This window comes from Lytechinus variegatus, chromosome 3 (assembly GCF_018143015.1).
Source record: "Lytechinus variegatus isolate NC3 chromosome 3, Lvar_3.0, whole genome shotgun sequence".
NCBI classification, from domain to species: domain Eukaryota; kingdom Metazoa; phylum Echinodermata; class Echinoidea; order Temnopleuroida; family Toxopneustidae; genus Lytechinus; species Lytechinus variegatus.
Genome location: NC_054742.1, coordinates 45,667,286 through 45,691,353, shown reverse-complemented (window position 1 = coordinate 45,691,353; position 24,068 = coordinate 45,667,286). Strand labels below are relative to the sequence as shown.

Sequence of the window (24,068 nt, the reverse complement as noted above, 5' to 3'; positions counted from 1 at the left end):
GATTTTTTCTTTCTTGATTTAAATCAACATTTTTCTGAGGTGGACTTGACCTTTAAAGATAAAAGCTGTTATAAATACACACTTCGAGTAGGAGCGCGCAGTCATACACAGTCTTTGCCAGTGGTCCTATGTGATCGACAGTTGGTTCTAACGACATAGCACCAGTATATGGAACCAGTCCATAGGTAGGTTTCATCCCATAAACACCGCACCATGCCGCCGGTAACCGGATCGAACCACCTTGATCCGTCCCAAGTGCCATGTCGACGTCACCAGCCGCTATCTGATGTGAGAAGAAGACAGGCAGTATTAGTGAGCAGTCAGATGAGTTGTGATAGCGGCCAAACAATTTCGATCGAAATTGTTCCGATTATTGTTATATACAAACATCGATTACTATATACAATAAAGAAAATTAGTATAACAAATATAAAATTGGAACATCGGTGGTCTTTGTCACCAATCTGTCAGAAGGTACAGATCCGTGGATCAATTTGGCCTATAAATATCATGGAAGATTTATCAACGTCATTTATTGATACATTCAAGTTGAAATAAGAATATGCTTTGGTTCAATCACAAACTTGTAAACCTATCCCAAAGACGCCCCTCTGTATACCATGATAATGCTCCCTTACTCTGCTGTGTGTGTGTGGGGGGGGGGGGACGATCGCAAGTTATTACAGTAATCCACACAAAATATTTCCCAAAATTATTCAATTTCAATAGATTTATGCAAAACAAACAAATTATCATCGTCCCAGTAATCTGCTCAGTAACTTTTCTCTCTCACGTACGTTAATAGTGTCCCATTTTCTTAACAGCTCTGAAACATTTGGTGGTAAAATTAGCTTACTTTATTGTTTCTTTTATAAAAAAAAATTGGAACCCACCGCTGCAGCACTGCCGGAGCTCGAACCACCAGAGCTTCGTGTTGTGTCATGTGGGTTCAGAACGGGGCCACCGGCTCCAGTAAAACTACTTCCAGAGTAGCATAAATCTTCACACCTCGTCTTACCAATAACTGTTCCACCTGATACAGCAACAAAATTCATTTTTATAAATTGATTTCATATCTTGGGACTTTTATCAAAAATAAAACAAATAACGTTCATTCAAGTTTGAAAATTTTCATATAAATCGTCTTAAGAAATGAATTTTGACGTTTCTCTGTCACCAAAACGATACATATTGATCTTTGGATACAATCATGACTCCGTAATTTTCGGTGACGATTTGTTTTTGTTTTATGCTTTGGAGAACTGGTATTAAGCGAATATACTAATTCTGATCACGTTTTCCCCGTACATTCCACAGTACAAAGTAGCACATATTATATATTTCTCTGAGTGGGGGCCTATGCCGTTCGATCTTAAGTTCACCCCAACCCCTTTAGTATCGGGATTTGCATGAAGAGACTGGTTATCAACGAGTTTAAAATTACTTGTGCTAAATAGTAATATTCAAATAAGAGTTAGATGGATGGAAATACAGGTGTATTTGTCCTCATAAAACATCAGTCATCTTAGGTTGTTGTGCACCCCCTCAAAAAATCCACCCGCACCCAGCTCCCAGGGGCCTGATGATGACGTGCCTTGTTCTAATATTCGAGTCACCACTGTCGCATCAAAGTCTGGAACATAACCATCCAATGCGTGACATCCATTCATCAGTGGGACGCCAGCTACGGCAATGTTGTCCTTCACGGCAATCCTCTTCCCAAGAAGTTTTCCGCGTTTTGCTCCGTGGATTGTACAAACGTGGCTCCTATTAGTGGTAAAGTTAGGAAGTAAATCGATGTTCAATTCAAGTCAAATAGATACAATTTTTTCTCAAAATGGCAAGTTAATTCCAAATGAATGGACGTTAAAATACACATTTTGGGACGTATTATATATATATTGTTTGTTTGTTTAGATTTCGACCCTCAATTAAGAACAAAAGAAATTTATTTGCAATTTTAGGTTTTTGAATATCGATGTATGATTTTCTCATTTTTATTCTTACCATGCGTTATGAGGATTTTCTTGCGGATCAGGTTCACGACCGGATATCCGAGGATATTTGACAGGAAGTCGCGGTTCTGGTAGTATACTCGCTTCATTCAGAGTACGTATCGTGCGTTTCATCTGGGACTGGTACACCTGAAAAAAGGGGAAAAAATCAAAACAGATAAGAAAATCGTGAATCTGGCGGAAAGAGATACTTCCCAGAGTTTCTGCGTCGACTGTAGGTTTAATGGATCAGAGCTGGACCTTAGCGTCAAGTTTCGTTTCACAAAACTATTTTAAAAATTAGAGAAATATTTCATTACAATGATTACGGTTTCACATTAAATCAATCGTAGAAATGATTGTTCGACGTTAAATGTCGCTTTCTAACAAAAGTAAAAGAAAATGATTTATCTATTCAGTTTAATAAATCAATGAAAAATGAAAGTTATATGAGGTCTACGTGGAATGAAAAAGATGTTCGCGTGTGACCCTTAATTACCCGGGGACCTATAACGAAATAAAAATCTTAAAACTTTATAACTACGTTATTGTTTGATGTATTTACGCCAAACTATCATGTACACTCATGTTTCGATCTTTTTCTGCTTTTATCAAAATCAATTTGTTATTTAGGTTCGACATTCCCTTTAAACTGATCTTCTCAGTCGCTTATGTATGCGTTTAATCAACAACGTGACAAAGTGTTTTACTTTTGTGTTTCGGGCTCATCACCGGGTTGGAATCAATCCTAACTCGGTCATACAAACACAACGATTATGCTATCACAAAGACAAATAATGTTTAAATTTTCTTGATAGCAAACTTCATTCAAAACAGCCTGATCGTTTTCAAACATTTCTCAAGTTTCACCATGTCGAGATATGATGACATAGAGCGCGATGGATGTTTGGGGATTCCAGAAGCAATACGAGGTGACAGAATCAAATTGGCTTCGTGCTTTACAATGATCTTCTATTTTGAGGAAGCTCTCATGTCTCACTCAACGAACTCATCCAATCTCATTACACGCATTCTTACTGAATCCCAACGGTTAGGTTATAATAGGTGACAAGGATGATTTACTTTCTGACCCTGATAATAATGTCACTTATGGAGAACCCTATGTAGCCCTTGCAGATAGTCCATGTATGGATAATTCCCCGGTCCATGTAAGTGCAATATGAAGGGTGGAGTGAAAACGACGCGAGGAATGGGTAGATCGGATGTCTGAACATTAATGCAAACAACACAAAGATTACTATTTGATGTTATATATTATTATTTATATCGAAGGTATAATCTTCCATCAATAATTTACTTCACTACCGTATATTTTATATTATATATGTTGGACAAAAAACACACTTGTAAATCTATTCGATTTATTCAACATGCCTCTAACTTTGTCCGTCCAGTAATTTTCAGACCATATCCTCATCCCTTTCGTAAATGTAAATTGGCTTGCTTCTTCATACTCGGTGTCATTACAAAAGATCTTACCAAGTGTAAATTAATGTGTCTCAACTCACAACTCTCTTTGTGTGTGTGTGTGTGTGGGGGGGGGGGTTCATAGAGTGGATAGGGGTCACATTTTAATATCATTTGTTGAACATCTAAGACAATACTTACTTTGAGTTCAGCTACTGTTATATCCATGTTGCATTGTCGGGCAATCTTTCCGAGTTGATCAATCGAAGGCACGTGCACAGCAGGAGAAGAGTGTCGGCCTATAAAGATAGAAGTAGATATTTACCTTGACAGACGTAGAATTTTAAGCATAAACCAAATAGAACCAATGTAATTGTTCTACTTGATGTATAATGTTTAAGACCAGATTATTTTAAAGGGGTTCATTTGGTAAAACAAATCTGATTCTCGTCGACAACCCCCCCCCCCCTGGTCGATCATAAAAGTAGAATGGACCGACATTTGTCTCCGCGAGAATTTGAAACATGAGGATTTGGAGACTGAAAACGATTTTGAGATAAGGTTTTGGGATATTTTCATAATTACTTGCGGCAATAAGGTATGAGAACAAATTCATTAGTAGACAGAATAAAACCAATCATGCTATGATATTAGTTATTGGGATAAGATAAACTTCGTACATTCTTTGAATAATAATGTTAAGCTGGTTAGACACTGTTTCTACCTCCAAAACAAGATCAGAGATGTCATTTAGTTCAAAACTTCGAATGATGTTCGAATTGTTAATTGCCTTCCAGAAAATATCAAGCATTGGCATTTTGGTTCAGTCTACCTCTGTTACGGATTTCGTTAATTTGAAATACAAATTTTTGTTTTGAAAATTGATTAGTGTTTCTACCTCCAAAACAAGATCAGAGATGTCATTTAGTTCAAAACTTCGAATGATGTTCGAATTGTTAATTGCCTTCCAGAAAATATCAAGCATTGGCATTTTGGTTCAGTCTACCTCTGTTACGGATTTCGTTAATTTGAAATACAAATTTTTGTTTTGAAAATTGATTCTATTAGTATGATATTCAGAAAGCGGTGCAAGCCTTCGAATTCGGTTGCTTCGATGACTATTGTAAGTCAGTAGAAATGGACCATCATCATGATTACGGGTGTTTTGTTTAATTTTGTTCTTTATTATTGTTTTCATTTTTTGCAAATGTTAAATATTATTGTGACTTGCATTATCATAACCGAATCTGTCTATTTAAACACACTCGGCAAAACCTTCAAAGGAAATAGATGAAAACTAGGCTAAAATTGAAGTCTCTATTTACCTTTGTTCCTGACATGATGTTCATGAATACTCTCCCCATCTTTGGTCTGCTCTATCTTATTCTCTTGTCTCTCATCTTCCTCACCCCTCTCAAAAGGATAACTGGGTACTTGCTTTCGAGACATATCAATTTACATCCTGTAGAGTTGCAAAATATGAAATGGAATACTTAGAATAGAGTGTCGTTCATAAAACGTTCATTATAAAGAAAGGATTGGTTGATGAAATTCACCAGTATGAAATTACATTCTGTATTCTTAATAGCAGACAAAGAGGTCTTTTAAGTGTTACTCTGATCGTAATATGATAAGAGAGAAGAATCGATGTTATGTTAGCAAATAAAAGTTTATAATTGTCCATTTGTAGTATCAACAACATCTTAAGAATTTATATCGATCAATTTTGATTTCGATTCTTTGATGACCATCTTACTTCAAACAAAATATTCATCAACAATTTGAAACCATAAAGACACGGACCTCTGGAAAAATACCACCACATCTAAGAACATGTGATTAACTTCCATTTGGGAAGGTTGTGGAAGAATAAGTGAACGGGTGTATTTTCTTTTAAAATGGCTGAAATATTTTGACATTTAACATTTTTACATGAAACTTGAAAATCAAGATACAATTGACAATTTCTGCAAATCATCACGAGAGGAAATTATAACTCACAATGTCCCCCATAGTATATCGTATGTATGATGTAATGCATTAATGTTTCAATAGAATGTAAACATTGTTATTTATGTTGAGTTCCTTGATTTTCGTGTTGAGTTTTTTTTCTTCAATAAACTGACGTTCTCATACCTGCAAATGAAGGTTTTGATTAAAGAAGCTAGAAACAGTTTTAATCCCTTTAATTGTAATTTTCAAACACTTCTATAAATGAACAATGTGATTGAGAATTCTATCAAGTCGAATCGTAGTTGATAAATCTATACATGTAAATGGTGTTGATTGACTTAGAATTATAACTCAAATTATTCGTATAATGTTTGATATGCACTTAAACTTTAATAACTTTGAATATTAACACAACTCTTGAAATCACTTTGATTCATGATTTTACAAAGTGTTTGCTGTGCAAAGTCTGTTTTGTCCATTTACGAGGCCATGACGCGAAAGCATATATCTGAAGGGCTATATGATGTGACTAGAATTCTCAAAGTGAATTTACAATCATGAAATAAAAACCAGCAACAATAATGGTTTGTCTTTTGCGACCAATAAATTTAAGCGTAAACAATTTACATTTAAAAAAAAAATCTACATGGACGCCGTTGTGTGAACAACTACTTCGACAGCTCCGGGCTGATTTGTTTCATTTTACTTCCAATTTCACATATTATATTCATCATATTCCGGATTTTAACAGCTCAAGAACTTTGTCTTGGTATTCAAGCATACATTGGACCCATTTTGGTAGGATATTCCTCACTTATTTTCTGTGTTTTTATGACATTAGAGAGAACAGCACAAGGTAAAATGCCTCGCGACCTACGCTCGCAATCGAACCCTAAAACCAATGAGCGAATCCACGCTGCTGGCCCCGGTGCTATTGAGACTTCGGGTACTCACAACGTTCCCGTACGCGCAACTACTGATAGTACATCGAATGCCAATGGGTCGCTATCACTTATGGATGTGAACAAAAACATGGAATCATCGTTCTCAAGGGTTTTCGAAAAGCTGGACTATCTTACAGCTGATATTGCTGCTATCAAAACAAAAGTAAATGATATGGAAGGAGCTGTTGAGTTCAATTCGGGAAAAGTTATGGAGATCGAGAAGGATATTATCCCGAATATTACGGCCAACCTGGAGTCTCGAATTGCTGACTTGCAAAATCAGCTCACTTCGATGGAGATTTACAACCGCCGTTCCAACTTGCTCATCTACGGTCTACATGAGGATCCTAACGAGAACATCTTCCAAGTCATCCGCAAGTGCATCGTTGATCTCGGAATTGCCGCTGATGAAGCGGCCAACATGGCGTTCGTTAACGCTCATCGTCTTCATCGACGCGCAACCCAAGATGCACGCAACCATACTCAACCCACAGCTCCCAGCCCAATAATCGTTAAATTTGTCTACATGACTGACCGAAACAAAGTTCTATCTGCCTTCGAGAATAGAGATCGACGACCACGACCCAACGTGCAACATCCTGCTGGTGCTCCAACTCGCATCTCCATCCGCACGGACCTCCCCCTGCTCTCAAGGCTAGGCGTGGTCATCTCGCTAAGATTGCATACGACATGAGGAAAAAGGATGGTGTGTCGACCAAAATATTGCTAAAAAACAAGGTTTGTCTTCAGTGGAAACAAAAAGGAGCATCCACTTGGAATGACTACCAACTTCATGATGAGTAAAGTATAATCTTCTTCTAGTCAATTTATGCACTTTTCAAAGAAAAGAAAAAAAATGTTATTGAGAAGAACCTATATAGAAAAAAAAAATCCTTTGTGATACTCTGATGAAAATTCACAGTCATTCCTATATTAATTTCGAGATCTCCCAACTGGCTTTCTTCATTCCCTAAGGTCTCTTGAAGAATGAGAAAAAGATACCTGTATTTACGGTCGAATCTACCAGTCGCTTCGTTTACTCCAATTATTTCCTGAGCATTTCTTATCTGTCGACATTTCATTGGAGTCTACCTTGTTAGTGTTAATGACCTGTTCTTAAATCTTATTAGTCAAACTTTTCTGAATGATCATTGCTTCGATATGTCTCTGTGATAATTAAACAAAGTCTACGTCAGTTGAGTTCATATTACTCTCCGTTACTATTTTTTTAATTATTTTACTTGTTTGATACAGTGAGAAGTAAGCTATAGTATTTTTGGTATCAGATATTCCCCTTTTCATATTTTTCTCACATTTCACAGGGGTATACCATTTTGTAATGACTATACATTTTGACTCATTTTGTCAGTGACAATTTGACAGCTCGATAATAACATAACTTAGTCAATTAAAATGAAATGTAGTTGTTTATTCTACTCCCCCATTTGAGATCAAAGTTGTCTACTAAATAAATTCATGTAACTTCAGTCACAACTTTTTTTTTCGATATTTCAGGAAACTGTTACTTTCTGATATTTCATAGGAGTCAACCTCGTGATTATAATAGGTAGAATCGAGAATCTTGATGTTCTTATTCCTAAAATGTTGTCCAAGCTTTTCCCACCTTTTGATGGGTCTCATAATTTATTTTCTCTGCGATAATGACAGTGTCTCTCTTTATGTCTGTTAACTTATCCTTTTATTGAAGATTTTGAAGACTGCATTCTCATGATTCACATTAATGATAATTTTGCCACAAGTATATCAATTATATTTGCAACTTTCGTCTGAAGTTCACTGATTAAGATTATTACCAGTTGTAAATGGGATGGGAGATAGTACAATTTGTATCAGATTGACAAATGGCTTAATAATTTACTTTGCATATTAACGTTGGATGATGAAGAGCATTCATGTATAGCTCACCTTGTCAGTGAGAAATTTACATTTTATAGACTTTGGCAGCTCGTGAATGTCAAATCATCTTACGACACTAACATTCAATTTATAAAATTTCTCCCCTAGTAAAGCTTGATTTCGTTCACAATTTTTACACACCAATATGGTTTGTGATCTTCTTTTTGGTGTTTCAAAAAAATTTTCCTTCTGTACTTTCAACTAAGTTTTTAGCCATTTTGTCTAAAGCTCACTGGTATACATATAGCGGACAGAATCTAGGGTCAAATTTGAATCTGATTGTGGCTTATTGATATACTTTGCATATTGATAATCATTTTATTTTTTTAACATGAAGAACCATTTTTTACCGTAGACCTCAATTGGGTATGCAAAAATTTATGTTTTACACTGATTACTATTCTAACTAAGAAAGGGAAATGCATGCATAATTTATTTTTTCATATAGGAGTCAATTTCGTGATTCCAGTTGACATACGCTTACATTGTCGCCCAGGCTTAGTCTTCCAACACTTCTCTATTTTTTATCAGATGGGAACTGCAATTCATTTTTCTGTGTCAACATGATAGCCTATTCTGGTCATTGCAAAAACTTCTGAATCTAATTTCACTATGAATCGAAGATTTTTCCATTTCCACTTTAAGATAAATCTTATGTTAGATGTATCGCACGGAATTTACTTTAACTGCACTCAACATTATTTTGCCTGCCTGATTATGTGCTTTATATTTCTTATAATTATTTTGAACTTTAATCTTTCGATACAGTCATAAGTAGATGAACCTGGAACAGATTAGGCTCAAATTTAAATACGATTTGTCATTTAGGGCCTACTGTACATCATGCATGGATAAAGATACAAACCTTGTTTTTTGTCCTACATTATGAGAAAAACAAATTACCATGCACGGCAAAAAGTATGAATATACAGTGTGAATTACCCCTTAAAGATGATTTTATATACAGACAGAATATCATATTTGAATAACCTGTTGGTTATTACTTTTAGAATTATTGTTTTAACTCGTTTTATCTAACTTTAATACCCAATAAGTATTTTCCATATTCTTCTGATCAGTTCACTGGCGAGTACACCGGTCTATAGTTAAGATCTTGAGAATTGCTTAATTCTTGTTAATGTATATTTATTTCAATAGTCATGTTGTAGTACAAAGTCTGGTTGATATAAACTGGGATTCTGTTTCAGCTAGAATTTATGTAAAATCATTTCCTGAATTTCATAATAATTACTGTTTCATTGCTATAATCTGATAATATGAGAATCATTCGCATTCACTTCAACTATCTGTAATACAAATACAGCAATCTTCTCTGTGTTAAGCTCTTAGCTTTTAAATATGCAAGAATTTACCATGTCCATGAAACTCTATTCAATCCATCTTAATTACTGTCTTATTTGACACATCATTGATTACAGATAAAGTTTACTGATATCAGTCCACCATTATTCATATTATGTGAGCCCTTTTTGGAAGTCATTCAGATGGTATGCATGTTTCTGATTTATAACTGCTGTCTATACATTAATCATCTGCATACTTTATGAGTCTGATGTTTACCAAAGAATGCATACCTATTTCAGAACCCTTAATTAAACAGTTTTATAGGGTAACAGATACATCTATACGGACCTTTACAATGTTGAATTATATACATTGTACCCCCTCAATTTATTCTGTTCACATCTACAATCTACCAAATATTTTGCTTACAATGATCTTTTGTAAGTAATATATGCATGTATTATGTTTATGTGTAGTCTACTGGACAGGTGAACATCTAGATTTAGCCATACAGCTAATTTGTATTCAAATCAGAAGTCTTAACCTAAAGATTGATGCATTCATTGAAAGTAAAGTATCTATCGAGATTATTGCATTCCATAATACACGTGTCTGATGTCTAAATTTGAATTTTGCGGTCACGATTGCATGCACTGTACTTATGTCATTGTACATATTCCCACGTGTCATTTAGAGTCAGTCTGCTTTTATAGACCATTGGAACTTCTATTACTGTATGTACCAAATTTCTTTGCAAGGTTCAACGAATCCCGGATGATTTCTTTTATTTCTCCTATTTCTCTCCTTTTCACTCGATTTGTCACTCAGCAGCCCGGAGTCTGTTCGTCACACTAGTGTACGCGCACCCAATCAGACACATCCTTACATTAAGCAAATACACTACACCCACCTGCACGCACCTTTCACCCTAATTTCAACACACCGTATTGGTAACAGAAATTTCAGCCATTTATGAACCTGGATGACGTTTTAAACGACGCTTTATTTACACCTCAGTGTAAATACTACACTGCAAACGAATTCAATATAGCTTTTAATACCACCAAAATCGATAAACCAATCAACTTTAGCTTTATGCACGTTAATATTAGAAGCTTGCAAAAAAACTTCGATACTTTCAGTGAGTTTTTATCCATATTGAATACTTTTCCATTTTCTTTGATCGCAATGTCAGAAACCTGGTTACATTCAACAACTCCAAACATTTTCAATATTGACAATTATACTTTAAAACATAACGATCGTAAACATGGAATGGGAGGAGGTGTCGCTTTTTACATTCATAATGATCTACATTTCAAAATAAGACATGATATTAAACTTGAAGGTATAGAATCGTTATTCATAGAAATTGTTGAGGACAATAAAAAAAATAAAATAGCTGGTATTATCTATAGACCACCAAATAACATCACTAACACATTTTTGGACAGACTGGAAACATGCCTCGAAAAGATATCACGCGAAAACAAGGACGTTTATTTCATGGGTGATTTCAATATAGACATTTCAAAGCCTTACACTCCACTTGGTCAACAGTTTATTGATTTATTTTCCTCATTTTCTTTTAAATCACTCATTAATAAACCAACGCGGATAACTAGCACAACACATACAATACTAGATAATATTTTTTCCAATGTAGATACTTTGAATGATAAAGACAACAACGGTATAATTTACTATGACATTTCAGATCATTTACCCATATTCACGATATGTCAAGATGACAAACACTTACCAAAACAACAAAATAACGAAAAAATTACTCGACGAAAAGAAACTAAACGTAACATACAATCTCTCAAAACTGATTTGAGTGCAGAGGGTTGGGCAGATGTTTATAGAGAAGACAATATCAATAAATCATATGACATATTTTTAAATAAACTTCTTTACTATTATGACAAAAATGTACCACTGACAAGAATCAAACCCCATAAAAATAAGAATAAACAACCATGGATCACCCAAGGTATAATTCAATCAATATTCACCCGTAATCGATTATATAAGATATCGCTTAAATCACCAACTCAAGAACATCAAAACAAATACAAGAAATACCGTAATAAATTAACCTCAATAATCCGCTTGGCCCGAAGATCGTACTTTTCTAATAAAATTGAAAACAATAAGGATAATAACAAAACATTGTGGCGTACAGTAAATGAAATGTTAAATAAAAATACGCGTGATTTTAACAACGTTGATTTCCTTTTAAATGGGCATAAAACGCAAGACCCTTCCGAAATTGCTAATGCATTTAATTCTTTTTTTACCAATGTTGGTCCTAACCTTGCATCTAAAATTGCATCTAATGCCAATGACTTTTCGACATATTTAAGTAATCATGCCGAACATTCTTTATTTTTTAACCCTACCAATACTCATGAAATCATAGAAATTGTTCGGTCTTTTAAATCTACCAAATCCAGTGGCCATGACGGTATCAGTGTATGTTTACTTAAAGAAATAATTCATTTTTTAGCTTCTCCGCTTTCTTATATATTCAATTTATCTCTCTCAAATGGAATTTTCCCGGATCAACTAAAAATTGCAAAAATAATTCCTATTTACAAAAAAGAAGACCCTTGCCAAATCTCTAACTACCGTCCCATTTCATTATAACCCAGCATATCCAAAATACTTGAAAAAATTGTTTATACACGATTATACTCTTTTCTGGACACAAATAAATTGTTAATCTCAAATCAATATGGCTTTAGGAAAAATCATTCAACCGACTATGCAATCTTACAACTACATGACAAAATAATAGATTCACTTTCTAAAAATGAACACACCGTTGGGGTCTTTATGGATCTATCAAAGGCATTTGACACTATGGATCACCATATTCTTTTGTATAAATTAAAGACTTACGGAATAAGAGGTATTGTTTTATCATGGTTTACTGATTATTTATCCAACAGACGTCAGTATGTTAATTTTCATTATAAATCATCCCAAGTTTGTACCGTTAAGTGTGGGATACCACAGGGCTCCATCCTAGGCCCACTATTATTTCTAATTTATATGAATGATATAATTAATGCATCACCTGTACTTACCTATGTTCTCTTTGCTGATGACAGTAATGTATTTTATTCTCACAAAAACTTAGACATGCTTGAAACAATATTTAATCACGAATTAGATAAATTGTCTATGTGGTTTAAGTCGAATAAACTCTCCTTGAATATTAACAAAACAAATTTCATATACTTTAAACACCTTAATTCTAAACATACATTTCGTGGTTCCATTAAAATTAATAACATAAGTCTCGTTGAAAAACAAGAGACAAAATTTTTAGGGGTAATAATCGATTCTAATTTAACTTGGAACAGCCACATTCATAATGTTAGCACACTAGTTGCCAGAGGTATTGGTATATTATATAAACTCAAATATTGTCTTTCCCAAAGATCACTATTTATGTTGTACAATTCTTTTATTTTATCACACATTTCATATTGCAATATATTGTGGGGTAACAGCAATAAAACAAAAATAGATTCAATTCTGCGCCTTCAAAAAAAGGCACTCCGTATTTGCTCCCACTCGCAATATTTAGCTCACTCTGATCCCATTTTTCGGAAACTCAAAACGTTGAAAATAAACGATATCCATACTTTACAATCTGCCATTTTTATGTACAAATTCTCAATCAATGCTATACCTACATCCTTTCAAAACATTTTTACTTACAATAGGGACATTCATTCATATCCTACACGTCACTCATCAGACTTTCATTTGACAAACCCGAAAATAATTTTAGCACAGAAAACAATTAGACACCACGGCCCAGATATATGGAACAACATACCCAATCATATCAAACTCACTGCATCTGTCTTTTCTTTTAAAGCTTCATTAAAAAAATACCTTTTATCCAGATATTCATAAATCTCCCAACTGCACTTGCACCCACTAGCACACACTAGCACACACTTCATTTTTCAATTTCTACTTTTTTTTCCCTTGGTTTGATGATTCGTGACATTAATTTTTTTTACAGACACAATTAATTTCTTAGGTTTCCATGTAGCCCTTCCCTTTTTTGGCTGCTATGCTTCAAGCATGTATTTGCTTATATAGTTTGCCTCTGCATTTTACTCATTATATATATATATTTTTTAATGTATTCATGTCTTCAGTCACTACATATAAGATTGTCACTTGGTTATGTACTTTATGCTATATTATGATTATGTTTCAAGCATTGTTAATTTGTTATGTATATTATTTCAATAAATGCAGAAAATCCTGCAAAAAAAAAAAAATTAGTAATTCCTTAAAAAGCTGTGTGCGCTATGAACGCCTAGCTTAGCCGGGTAATATCAGAATATAGGAGCGCCTTGAGCACCTATAACAAGGTGGATATGTGCGCAATATAAATACCCTATATTATTATTATTTATATCAGCAAATCTTGTTTCTACTGCAAATGACTGAATAATTTTCACACCAGACGTAGAAACAGTCTGTGCATTATCTCTCGGTTTGAGGAAGTAAAATAACGATACCAGTATAAAACTTTCTTAGAATATTACATCGACTGAGCTGCATGAATATGCACACCTTTTAACATAGTTTCACTGCTTTTCTCGCATTTTGTTATGTGATTTATTCTAGAAAATGTTTATATTTAATTATTTGCATATGTGACAATAATGGCCATCCAATAATTGAATCACAATAGGTTACAACAATGCTAATTACACATGATCAGGGAGGAACCAAACATTTACTATTTCGCATTATAATGAGGAAAAATGAAATAAATCCATGGAATATAATGAAATGGAAAAGAAATAGTGAAAATGTGACACCATCGACTCGTTCATTTGCATAATTATAAGTTGTACCAAGGAGTAACTCCTTGGTTGTACATGTGGAAGAAGCGAAACTATGAAAGGTCATAGCCTTCTTTTTGCATACGATTTTGATTAAGTTTTAAGCATCATCCTTGATCCATTCCCTTCTTTTAATCTGAAAAAAAATGATTGAATTTCCCTTAAATCGGTATTTTTGGCCATGTTTCGAATTCCTCCACTTCCAACTCTCTTTGAACACAGGACCCCGTTGCATAAATGTTAAAATTATGCTAACTTTGTCATTCAATGGTAACTTGCGTGGAATCATTGATTTTGATTGGACGTTTATCAGCGTTACCATCTTAATTACCACTGGATGTCAAAGTTAACATAATAGTAACTTTTATGTCATTCTCTCCCTCTTCCTCGCCATCTTAATCAGAAGAACTATGTCCTGTCCTTGTTATTGATCAGTGTAACTCATATATTATATTCGTTGGCGAAACAACAATCTGTTTGTTCCATTTTGGTGTTTATTCATTAAGACATATTCGTTTGCGTTATGCCAACGTTTAGTCCAACGAGTAAACTTTAGTTTTGTAATGGAAATTTCCCCCATACAATCTCATGAATGATACATTCGAACTCAAAGAAGACTGCATGAAACTTGAAAGACGTGGGAACGACACTCAACAATAGACACTTCTAATACGACTTTCCTTTTTTGCAAAGCCCTTGATAATAGAAATGCTTTCCACCTATGAATGTCAGTCGTATTATTCTTTTATATTCAAATTCCCATTTACTATAATTACTTTGCTACTTGAGTAGATATGTATTAGATTTCTGGCATAAACGAAATTAGATGGAAATGAAACGATGCTTCAAATTGAGAATATTCTTCTCTCGACATGCTTGAGAATCCAATGAGTAAAATAGAAAGAGAGAGAGAGAGAGAGAGAGGAGGGGGGGGGGGGGGAGAAAAGGGAATGGAGAAGGGTGGGGGAGGAAGAATGACGAAAAAATAGACATGAGGAAGCGAAACGAGATAGTGCGAATAATGTTAATTATTGTGTGTGCCTGGTGTGGATTTGTGTGTGTTTATAAAAAAATAACGATACAGTAGGCTTATTCACAGTCTGATAATTTAAGAACGATCCATGTATAAATTGCCTTGTATAATATTGCCTTTTTCTTATGGTTAGTTCTTAAGCGAGCATAGCCACGTCTCTCGAAGCATTCTGGTGCAGTTGCCACCCCCTTCAGAAATCAAAACCATTCCATTGATGCATGCACACGCACGGGGCTCCCTCAGACGTGTCGCCACTTCCAATAATCTAATTGACAATATTAAAGCAATCATTCATGCGTATGAACAATCACAGCGCGCTATGACTGCATATCCAGCTTGCATCTACCCTGTGCACGCGGTGTTCCATAATTTGCTAATCTAATCAAGCTAATCGCGCTACCATGTATTTTCAAAAGCAAATAATAATCATCAACAATGTAACATCAATCTCGCAAAAAATACAGAAATATAGCGAACTGTAAAATAAAGAAACAAACGCTAGATTATCTGAAATCATGGCTTATGGAGTGTGACTATAAAACTAGAAAATTTCACCTTTTTAGAATTGAATATAATGTTCTGATGTTTACTTTCTGTCCCAATCTCTGGACATTATAGACATGTCTAAACATGAATGATATAATTTTTACACAAATATCGAACCACTGAATGCAAACATTATAGCGGTTGCAGCTTATTTGGTTAAGTAACGAATTTTATGTTCCAAATAGATATCAGGAGCAAGTAAGGTTTTGGTATGAATGAAGAAGTATATGTTACAGCCAGATATTAACTTATTAGAATATTAGTAAAAAAAAATCTTGATTGCTCTTGCTCAAGTTTTTGAATAAAAAAACATGAAGAATTAGCAAACAGAGTGAAAATATAATAAAAATTTCAATGATTTGAATCTGTTCATTAATGGTGACCCCCAATGCGAGGCCCCGTCCCGAAAATCGCCGCACCTTTGCTCTCTAAAACACATCATAGCTTTAAATTCGAATCTCTCTTCACCTCTTTAATTGGTGTTATACCCCAGTCCGATGTACCGATCTATTGGTGTTATTACTGATATTGCCTGATGCATGAGCGATTTTTCCACGCGACGCATTCTGACAGGCTGGGCCTTAAGAAATATAAAGCTTTCATCTTTCGAGTGCTCAGTTTATTGTCAAACAATCATGGTTATTGGTGCAAATATCGCTATGCGTATACATCTTTGATATTAAATTTTAGCGACTGAGTCATCCTCGCTAGATTAAAAGTCACAATGGACTCCCATTCCCACAATTAGATAAAGACATAAAATAAGCCTAATGAAAATATACGATTCATTATGAAAACCTATTTTGGGCACGTCCAATTTCCAAGCTAACAATGTGATGGAAGTGTGCGATGTATATACTGATTTATTTGAATGTCTGTTTTTTTTTATTTGCGTCCAAAAGAAGCCCAAAACGCTTGACACAAATAGTATGATTGTATACAAGTATATATAATTTCTTCTTTCAGACAAGAAAATAAATAACAAATTATCAAAGAAATGTATTAATATTTGTAGAAGTAAAGAAGTCCATGCATGCAGTCCCCTATTAAAACAAAACATCAACAAAAAGAGTTCACAATGTCACTGTGATGCCTGTCAATGACCAGTATGCTCGATCATATTATAAAGCATCACATAATATAGATTATTTTCCGATGTTCATACATTTATCTGACTTCTCAATATTACAAATTATATTTTACATTGAATTTGAAATTACATTTGGAGTTTAGTTATCTCTCATAAGAGAACGATAAAATTGTGCAGAAAATGTTGATGCATGACACTCGCGAGACCCGGCCGTCTTCGGTAGGTGAATGGGGCAAAAGCAGTTTGAAAAATGCGATGTATGATAATCAGGATTCTTTTTACTTTATCTCTTTTAATCCAGAGTTTTACAAGAGCTGTAGTTTTATTATAATCGCATTTCAGTGTAATCTTTCCCTTTTCACTTTTAATGCTCGTTAGATTCTCTCTGCCTCTACTTTTTCTAACGAGTTTTCTTTTTAAGGAAGTGATCCTTGCTTTTAATTCCTCTTACGGAAAATCCGTCCAGTAGAATATGAGAGGATGTGTATGCACAAGCTCTGGTCATATTCGGAATTTGTTAATGTCGATTGATAAAAAGCATAAACATGACTATCGTGTTGGACAGCTGTGATGCAAAATGATCGACGATCAAACCATGATTTGATTGAAATATGGAGTGGTGATGTTTAAAGGACCTAAAAGAAAGATGACACACTTTGATGAACAATCATAAGGACTTGAAACGAGTCATTGAAGGGTTAAGAGTAAGGTAAATTTATGCCAAACTATTGTTAAAACTCTAGCAAATCAGTGTATAGTATGGGTTTGCACTATATACTGTCGCAGTCACACCACGAAAGTGACTCTATAACGATCAGGGGCCCGTAACACAAAACTTAGCAACGACCGTACAACATTTTTCTACGATTGATTGCATTGACTACAATGTACAATCAATCGTAAAAATCAAGCGTACGTCAATCGCTAACCTTTGCGTTACGGCACCCAGAACGTAAGCGTTTATTTTACATCATCGATCGGTTAAAAGTCAGTTTTGTTAGTGTGACTGAACCTTAATTTCAGGTAGACCCCCCCCTAATTTTTTGGGCTTCCGCCGCCAATGGACAGTCATATTTAAATGTAAGCTCGGGATCCAAGATTTCATGAAATAAGAGAGATCAAATGTGGGTCGACTCTTCATAAATTTCGGAAGAGGTAAAAAGCAGGAGGTTTCTCTTTCAAATTGAAGAAGGGGAGTCTATATTCTCATATATTTGAAAACATTATAATTATTCAAATATGAAAAAGATATCGATATTAGAGGGGCACTTAATAGAAATTCTATTTAAGAAAATAGAAGATCCGAGACAAAATGAAATGGCAATATACATGTCTTTTCGACACGAAACTTTTACTTTTCATTAGAATAATATATCAGATGTCCCTCTATAGGCCTATCTAGATTCCAGTACATGTAGTTTCTTTATACAATTTCAATAACTGTATGGGGAGGGTGGCTACTTGCTACCTGATTGATTTTATCTATAGCACATTAGAATATGGGAAAATCTTTCCCGCCGATCCTTTTTCATGTTTCTTACACCAGTCGTCACTCCTTGTAATATGGATATTGTGTAATTTTGTTCCATTATATTGCCTTTCCATGAACCAATTGCGAAATTTTAAAGGAAGGTGACAGAGCCCTGTCTGGTGATCTTCAATGTATATTTAAATCCTATCTCTTCCGCCGATATGGTTTTTGCATTTCCGTGATTACACGTCTGTCCTATACTTGCCCTTATTTTGACACCAGAAGAACTTTTCCGGATCCATAACCTGGTATCTCGTCCAATTCAAATGGAAATATATGCCTTTTGAAAGTCACAGTTTAATTTCGATATGTTCAACCAATAGAGCCTCTACATTGCACAATAAATGAGTTAATGCTGTGAAACAACAGTTTATCTTGTAGGCAAATCTGCATGTAAAACTCAACTTTCTATGCATTTTGCGGCGGATTATCCATTTCACTGGCACAAGTGAACTTTCTTGGACATAATGAATTATACATTACGAACCCACTGCGTACCCAAAAGATAAAGGGTAAGAACTGTAAAGTGAGGAGATATAATAGAGAAAAAACTTTTATGCAATATACAAAATGAAAAGAACTGTGCAATGAAATTGCAATCGATCACTGGTGTTTTTTTTCAAGGGAGGGGGGGGGGGGGTCAGGCTGCTTACCCTTCATTTTCCTCAAATACTTTGTTTCAAATCAAATATGTTACATGGAATATTGGACTTGTTTCGATTGATGGATATGGCGATACACTCACTTGTTAGGAAAGTGTCTAACATATATCCTTGTTGATAAAGTATATTTCATGCTCATTCGCTTCGCCCATGCATGCACTCGTATATCCTCTTTTTTTAGAAACTGTGCAGCATTTTCAAAATTCCACGTGATTTCTTCGTATGCTGATTATACCACTTAAGTTACAGTATCATTACAAATATTTTTTCCCCACCAATCTTGATACGACGAAAATAAACAAACAAGAAACCAACCACCCACCCAAACAAACAAACAAACAGACAATGATAGACCTTCTTTATAGTCACTCATACTGATCAACAGGCCTTCACATATATTTTCTTCGTAACTGAATACATTTTGGTTTCGCGTATTTCAAAACATAACATAGGCTTTGTTTGCGTCGTTCTTAAGTGCTGACTATCTTCTTCCCATGCTTATGGTTGATTATCATGACTGTTGAGAAGAGTGATACTTAGAAGGTGTAGCTTAGTTTGTATATATATATTTTAATTATTTCAAATCAAATGAGATCTAGGAAACAATCCTCGTTTTCAATTTCCCTGTATAAAGAGAATATGCCCATAATAAATTCAAAGATTTAAACAAACATCTACTGCCGGATCAAGTTTTATTTAGGGGGGGGGGGGTCAGAAAGATTGCGGAATTAGGCTTCTTTCAGAATGCTTTAACAAGCCGGAAAAGAATCCTTAATCAATAGAAAAAAAGAAAGAAGAATACAAAATCTTTCACTCAAAATCTAACAAGGAACTAAGGGGGAAAAGCTTTTCAATGACAAAAAGATGTATTTTTTACCCGAAAGAAGTGATTAATATTTTTTTTATATAAATTAAATCAATTATGTTTGACATAATGTTATAGCAAAATAAGATGGGAAACGGCGAAGATGATGGATGGTTTAGCACAGATTGTGAAATAATAATTGATTTTAAATGCTTTTAAAGGAAAATGACAGGTTAAATTGAATAAATAACCTTAAGATTGAGAATCAAAATAAAAAACGTAACATTTTATTACATTTTCTAAAATACCTCTGTGTTGATATTGACGAAGCTGATAAGGGATATAATCATGTATACATATATAATAAATATAATTTGTATAACCAACAATTATCAGCAAAAGTCAAGAGGCCCAGTCGCTGGCATTATTATATAGTGAGTTACAGTCAACTATACATGTATTCAAACTGTGCGTATCATTGAAGGTGTGTGTTGCACAGCGTCATTGTGAGGACGCTGGCGGTCGAGCCTCGCCGCACGGGGAGCCTCTGTGATCAATCCCTGCATGATGCCATCTCAAACACGAATAAAGAGAAAGTAGAAACAGAATATCTAAACTTACCAAATGATTTTATAGTTTTTGATTGATGAAATATTCGAGATAACTGATAGATATATTGATTATATGGACTTGAAATATAACGCAGAAAGTCATGCAATAAGATGGCAACCTGTGTTGACGACGATGATAAGATCAGACCACACCCTTGTTCATCTTATCATCTTACCTTGACATCAAAAGATATCCACTTCAGTTTAAGTAAATTAGTTCTTAATAAGATCACTGGCAGAATTAAAATCAATTTTCAAGTCCCCAAAATGAAACAAGATAGAAAAACTCCAAGATGGCGAACATGAAAAAACGGCAAAAATTCATTGCCATAATAGATATATTAATATGCGCAATAACCACATCGCGCATCCTTGCGGGAGATGCTATAAAATATAAGATGAATTAGGAAATGACATTTTGCAATAGTTTACATCACTTCACTAAATTTGTACCGGAAAATTAAGGGTTCATAGGAAAAATGTCCGAAAACGAATCAAGATCGCCGAAAAATGCGAGATGCCGATTATTTTTCACCAACTATTTCCCGCCAATATCATGCCATTGTATTGCTCTTCTTGCTATTGTGAGGTCACCCACCGTGCGGCAATGGTATGCGCCCAAAAAGTACATATTCCAGCAGTGATATACATATCATTACACTAAAATACGTCATGTGTATATGCAGTACCCACCTATATCGAAGCTATGCAGTTTTGCCTGTAATCCGATTATATGCCAACTTTAAGGTACTTTTTCCAAGCTTCCAATCGTCCAAAACTCCAACGAACATGGTCCAAGGTATATATATCCTATGGTATGGGCTCAAAACATTGAGGAAGAAGAGACATTACCAAAATATAGTCCAAAATGTTGAATTTCCAAACGGAAATTATAGAGGAAAGGAAGGCGGAGACCTGAGCAATGACGTACCTTTAATACTAAGTTCAACTATGCGGCTTCGCTGTGGCACACCTACTGCCGAGCCATCGGCGCATGCGCGTTCTCATTATTCAGTGAACACTGGTAGCTCATAATGGATGACAGTTGTTATGGAAAATGTATCTTTATATCATAATCTAATTAGAAATGTACATTTGATAGAGGAAATAATATGCTTTAGTGACTGTTTGAACATTACCAACCTTTTTAGCGATTACACAAGCCATTGTAGACTTCAAACTTGGAGTCGCACTAAATCCCAAGACAACATGATCCTATTTAGTGCATTGCTAATTAATGGATCACTATAATGACCAATACCTATCTTGATACACATTTATCATTTATGAGATGCCAATAATGGTAATTTGTACGATGATTCAAAGCTGGCAAATGTGATTAAGAAAAAAATGAAATAAAATTACTTATAGAATGAACCGGTTGATATTTTCGAAGTTTTAGTAAAATGTAAATACAGAGGAAGGATAAATTCTACATTATTATCATAACATTTTGATAATGAAGAAGAATCACGGTCTTTAATGATACTTCAAACACAATTATGAACAAAGAATAATAAAGAACGTCGACAATGCCAACAGTCAACATGATTAATGCATGTTTGTATATCACATCATGTTCAACAAGAATGAATATGAAACGGAATATGATCATTTCTACTTTACTAGTACATTTCAAATATATGTCAGTCGAATGTCTAAGACTATTGAAATATCGTTCAATTTTTTTTTGTCTAAGCTACTTTAATACCGAAATGATATATTGAAAAGGATTTGGTGTATATTCTGGTGAACCTCATGACTGACAGCGAAAAGTGCTCTTCGCTCTCAATATTTCATCAATTCATCATAAAAATTTCTTCATTTTCTTATGATTTGTATAGATATGTCACAATCATGTATAATTGCATTGAAAGATAATGGTATATTGATTAACACAGTACATTTTCAATAGAATAGACAATGATTGATATATTTCAGCGGAATATTAGATTTTGATAAAACTTGTTATTGAAAATTTCATTGAAGTTCGAATCGATAACTTATTACACTCTTAAAACAGATCAGTCAAATTGACTAGACCAGTATAGTCAGCTGGGAGCAACTGATATGGCAATCACTGATAGTCACATTTCTGACATTATATTCTAGTCAGAAATAACTCTGTTCTAGTAAAATGTGACTAGAAAATAGTCAAATATGACTAGAATAACGGTTGCACCCAGCTGACCCTATTAACTAGTCATTTTTGACTGATTTGTTGTTAGAGTGTACATCATTTTATCCCAAGCAACAACAAAAATGAGCCAATCCACAGTATCAGCCTTGTGAAACAAATTATAAATATTCAACTGATAATAATTATTCTACCAGATGTTTGCTGGCCTATTACATGTTTCTCACTCGATGTTTATATATGCCTATATAAACCTCAAATCGCACAGATTACGCGACTGAATGCTTTATGCATTAATCGATTTCTGTATGGCGTTCAACCATCTGCTTAAATCACTAACACGTTCTAGAGCTCTCCCCTGTGCCTTACCTAGCGGCCTGGCTATGTGCGGATCTTTCATTCCTATAATTGGCTTGTTGTCATTGCGATCGTGTTTTCATTATGCCTTGCAAGAGTATGCTTCAAAATGAAAAGCACCAATTAATTGAAACAGATTCCATGGATTCGGATACAAATCATAACTTGATTATACATAACCCTTTCCTTCCATCGGCTTTTGTTTGTTATTCGAAACTGGAGAATCAATTGAGTTACTGAATACTATCAATGACATTTTGTGATAACGTCTATAGGCTAAATTGCCAATGAATATGCATCGCCTTTGTATATAGAGCTATATCTAAACATTTCTGTGTTTCAATTGTTTATTTACTTTAAGAACGATTACCCGCCACTCCCTAGTAAACTGATTGAAATATGTTAATGATTAAATTATATGTTTACTTGTGTTACTCTCTATTTGATTTGAATTTATTGGGTTATTTATATGAAGATTTATTTGCGTAATTAAATGTAAATGAGATCAATTTTCGCATCGGTCATTAAGAAATATTTTGTTGTATTTTATGTTTTTTCTTTACGTAAAGAGAAATTTAAATGCCAATTGAATGTATGCTGAAGCCAGTCATAACTGAAACCGAATAAGTTTATTTATTCTACTGAGTGATACCAATTAAAAAAGAAAAAGAACAACAAAACGCATATAAACACATTTTGTTTGTAATGAAATCTCATAACTGATGATGAAATGATTAAAAAACGTTTGATATGTGGCATAAAAAGCACACCTCATTTCTCAAAGAGGCGGGACCTAGCATTAAGGCCCACAATCAGGGCGTCGATTTATTTATGAAAAATACGGGTATCCACGATAGTAAATGAAAATG

General features: G+C 34.4%; 1 protein-coding gene across 3 annotated transcripts in view; it reads right to left on the bottom strand.

Annotated features, from left to right (window-relative positions):
* Positions 1-21,650, bottom strand: part of LOC121411157 (amidase-like) — a 30,702-nt gene extending 9,052 nt beyond the window's left edge. Inside the window, exons 1-7 of one of the 3 annotated variants that reach the window (XM_041603699.1) lie at positions 21,399-21,650; positions 4,748-4,884; positions 3,624-3,721; positions 2,008-2,144; positions 1,595-1,767; positions 894-1,033; positions 83-283 (exon numbers count right to left, since the gene is read on the bottom strand). In XM_041603699.1, coding sequence (XP_041459633.1) covers positions 83-283; positions 894-1,033; positions 1,595-1,767; positions 2,008-2,144; positions 3,624-3,721; positions 4,748-4,871 — 873 coding nt within the window. In that variant the 5' untranslated portion in view covers positions 4,872-4,884; positions 21,399-21,650. Of the gene's footprint in view, positions 1-82; positions 284-893; positions 1,034-1,594; positions 1,768-2,007; positions 2,145-3,623; positions 3,722-4,747; positions 4,885-20,715; positions 20,809-20,881; positions 20,906-21,398 lie in introns of those variants that run through there. The other 2 variants (XM_041603701.1, XM_041603700.1) reach the window with 2 other exon arrangements.
* Positions 21,651-24,068: the final 2,418 nt, after the last annotated feature.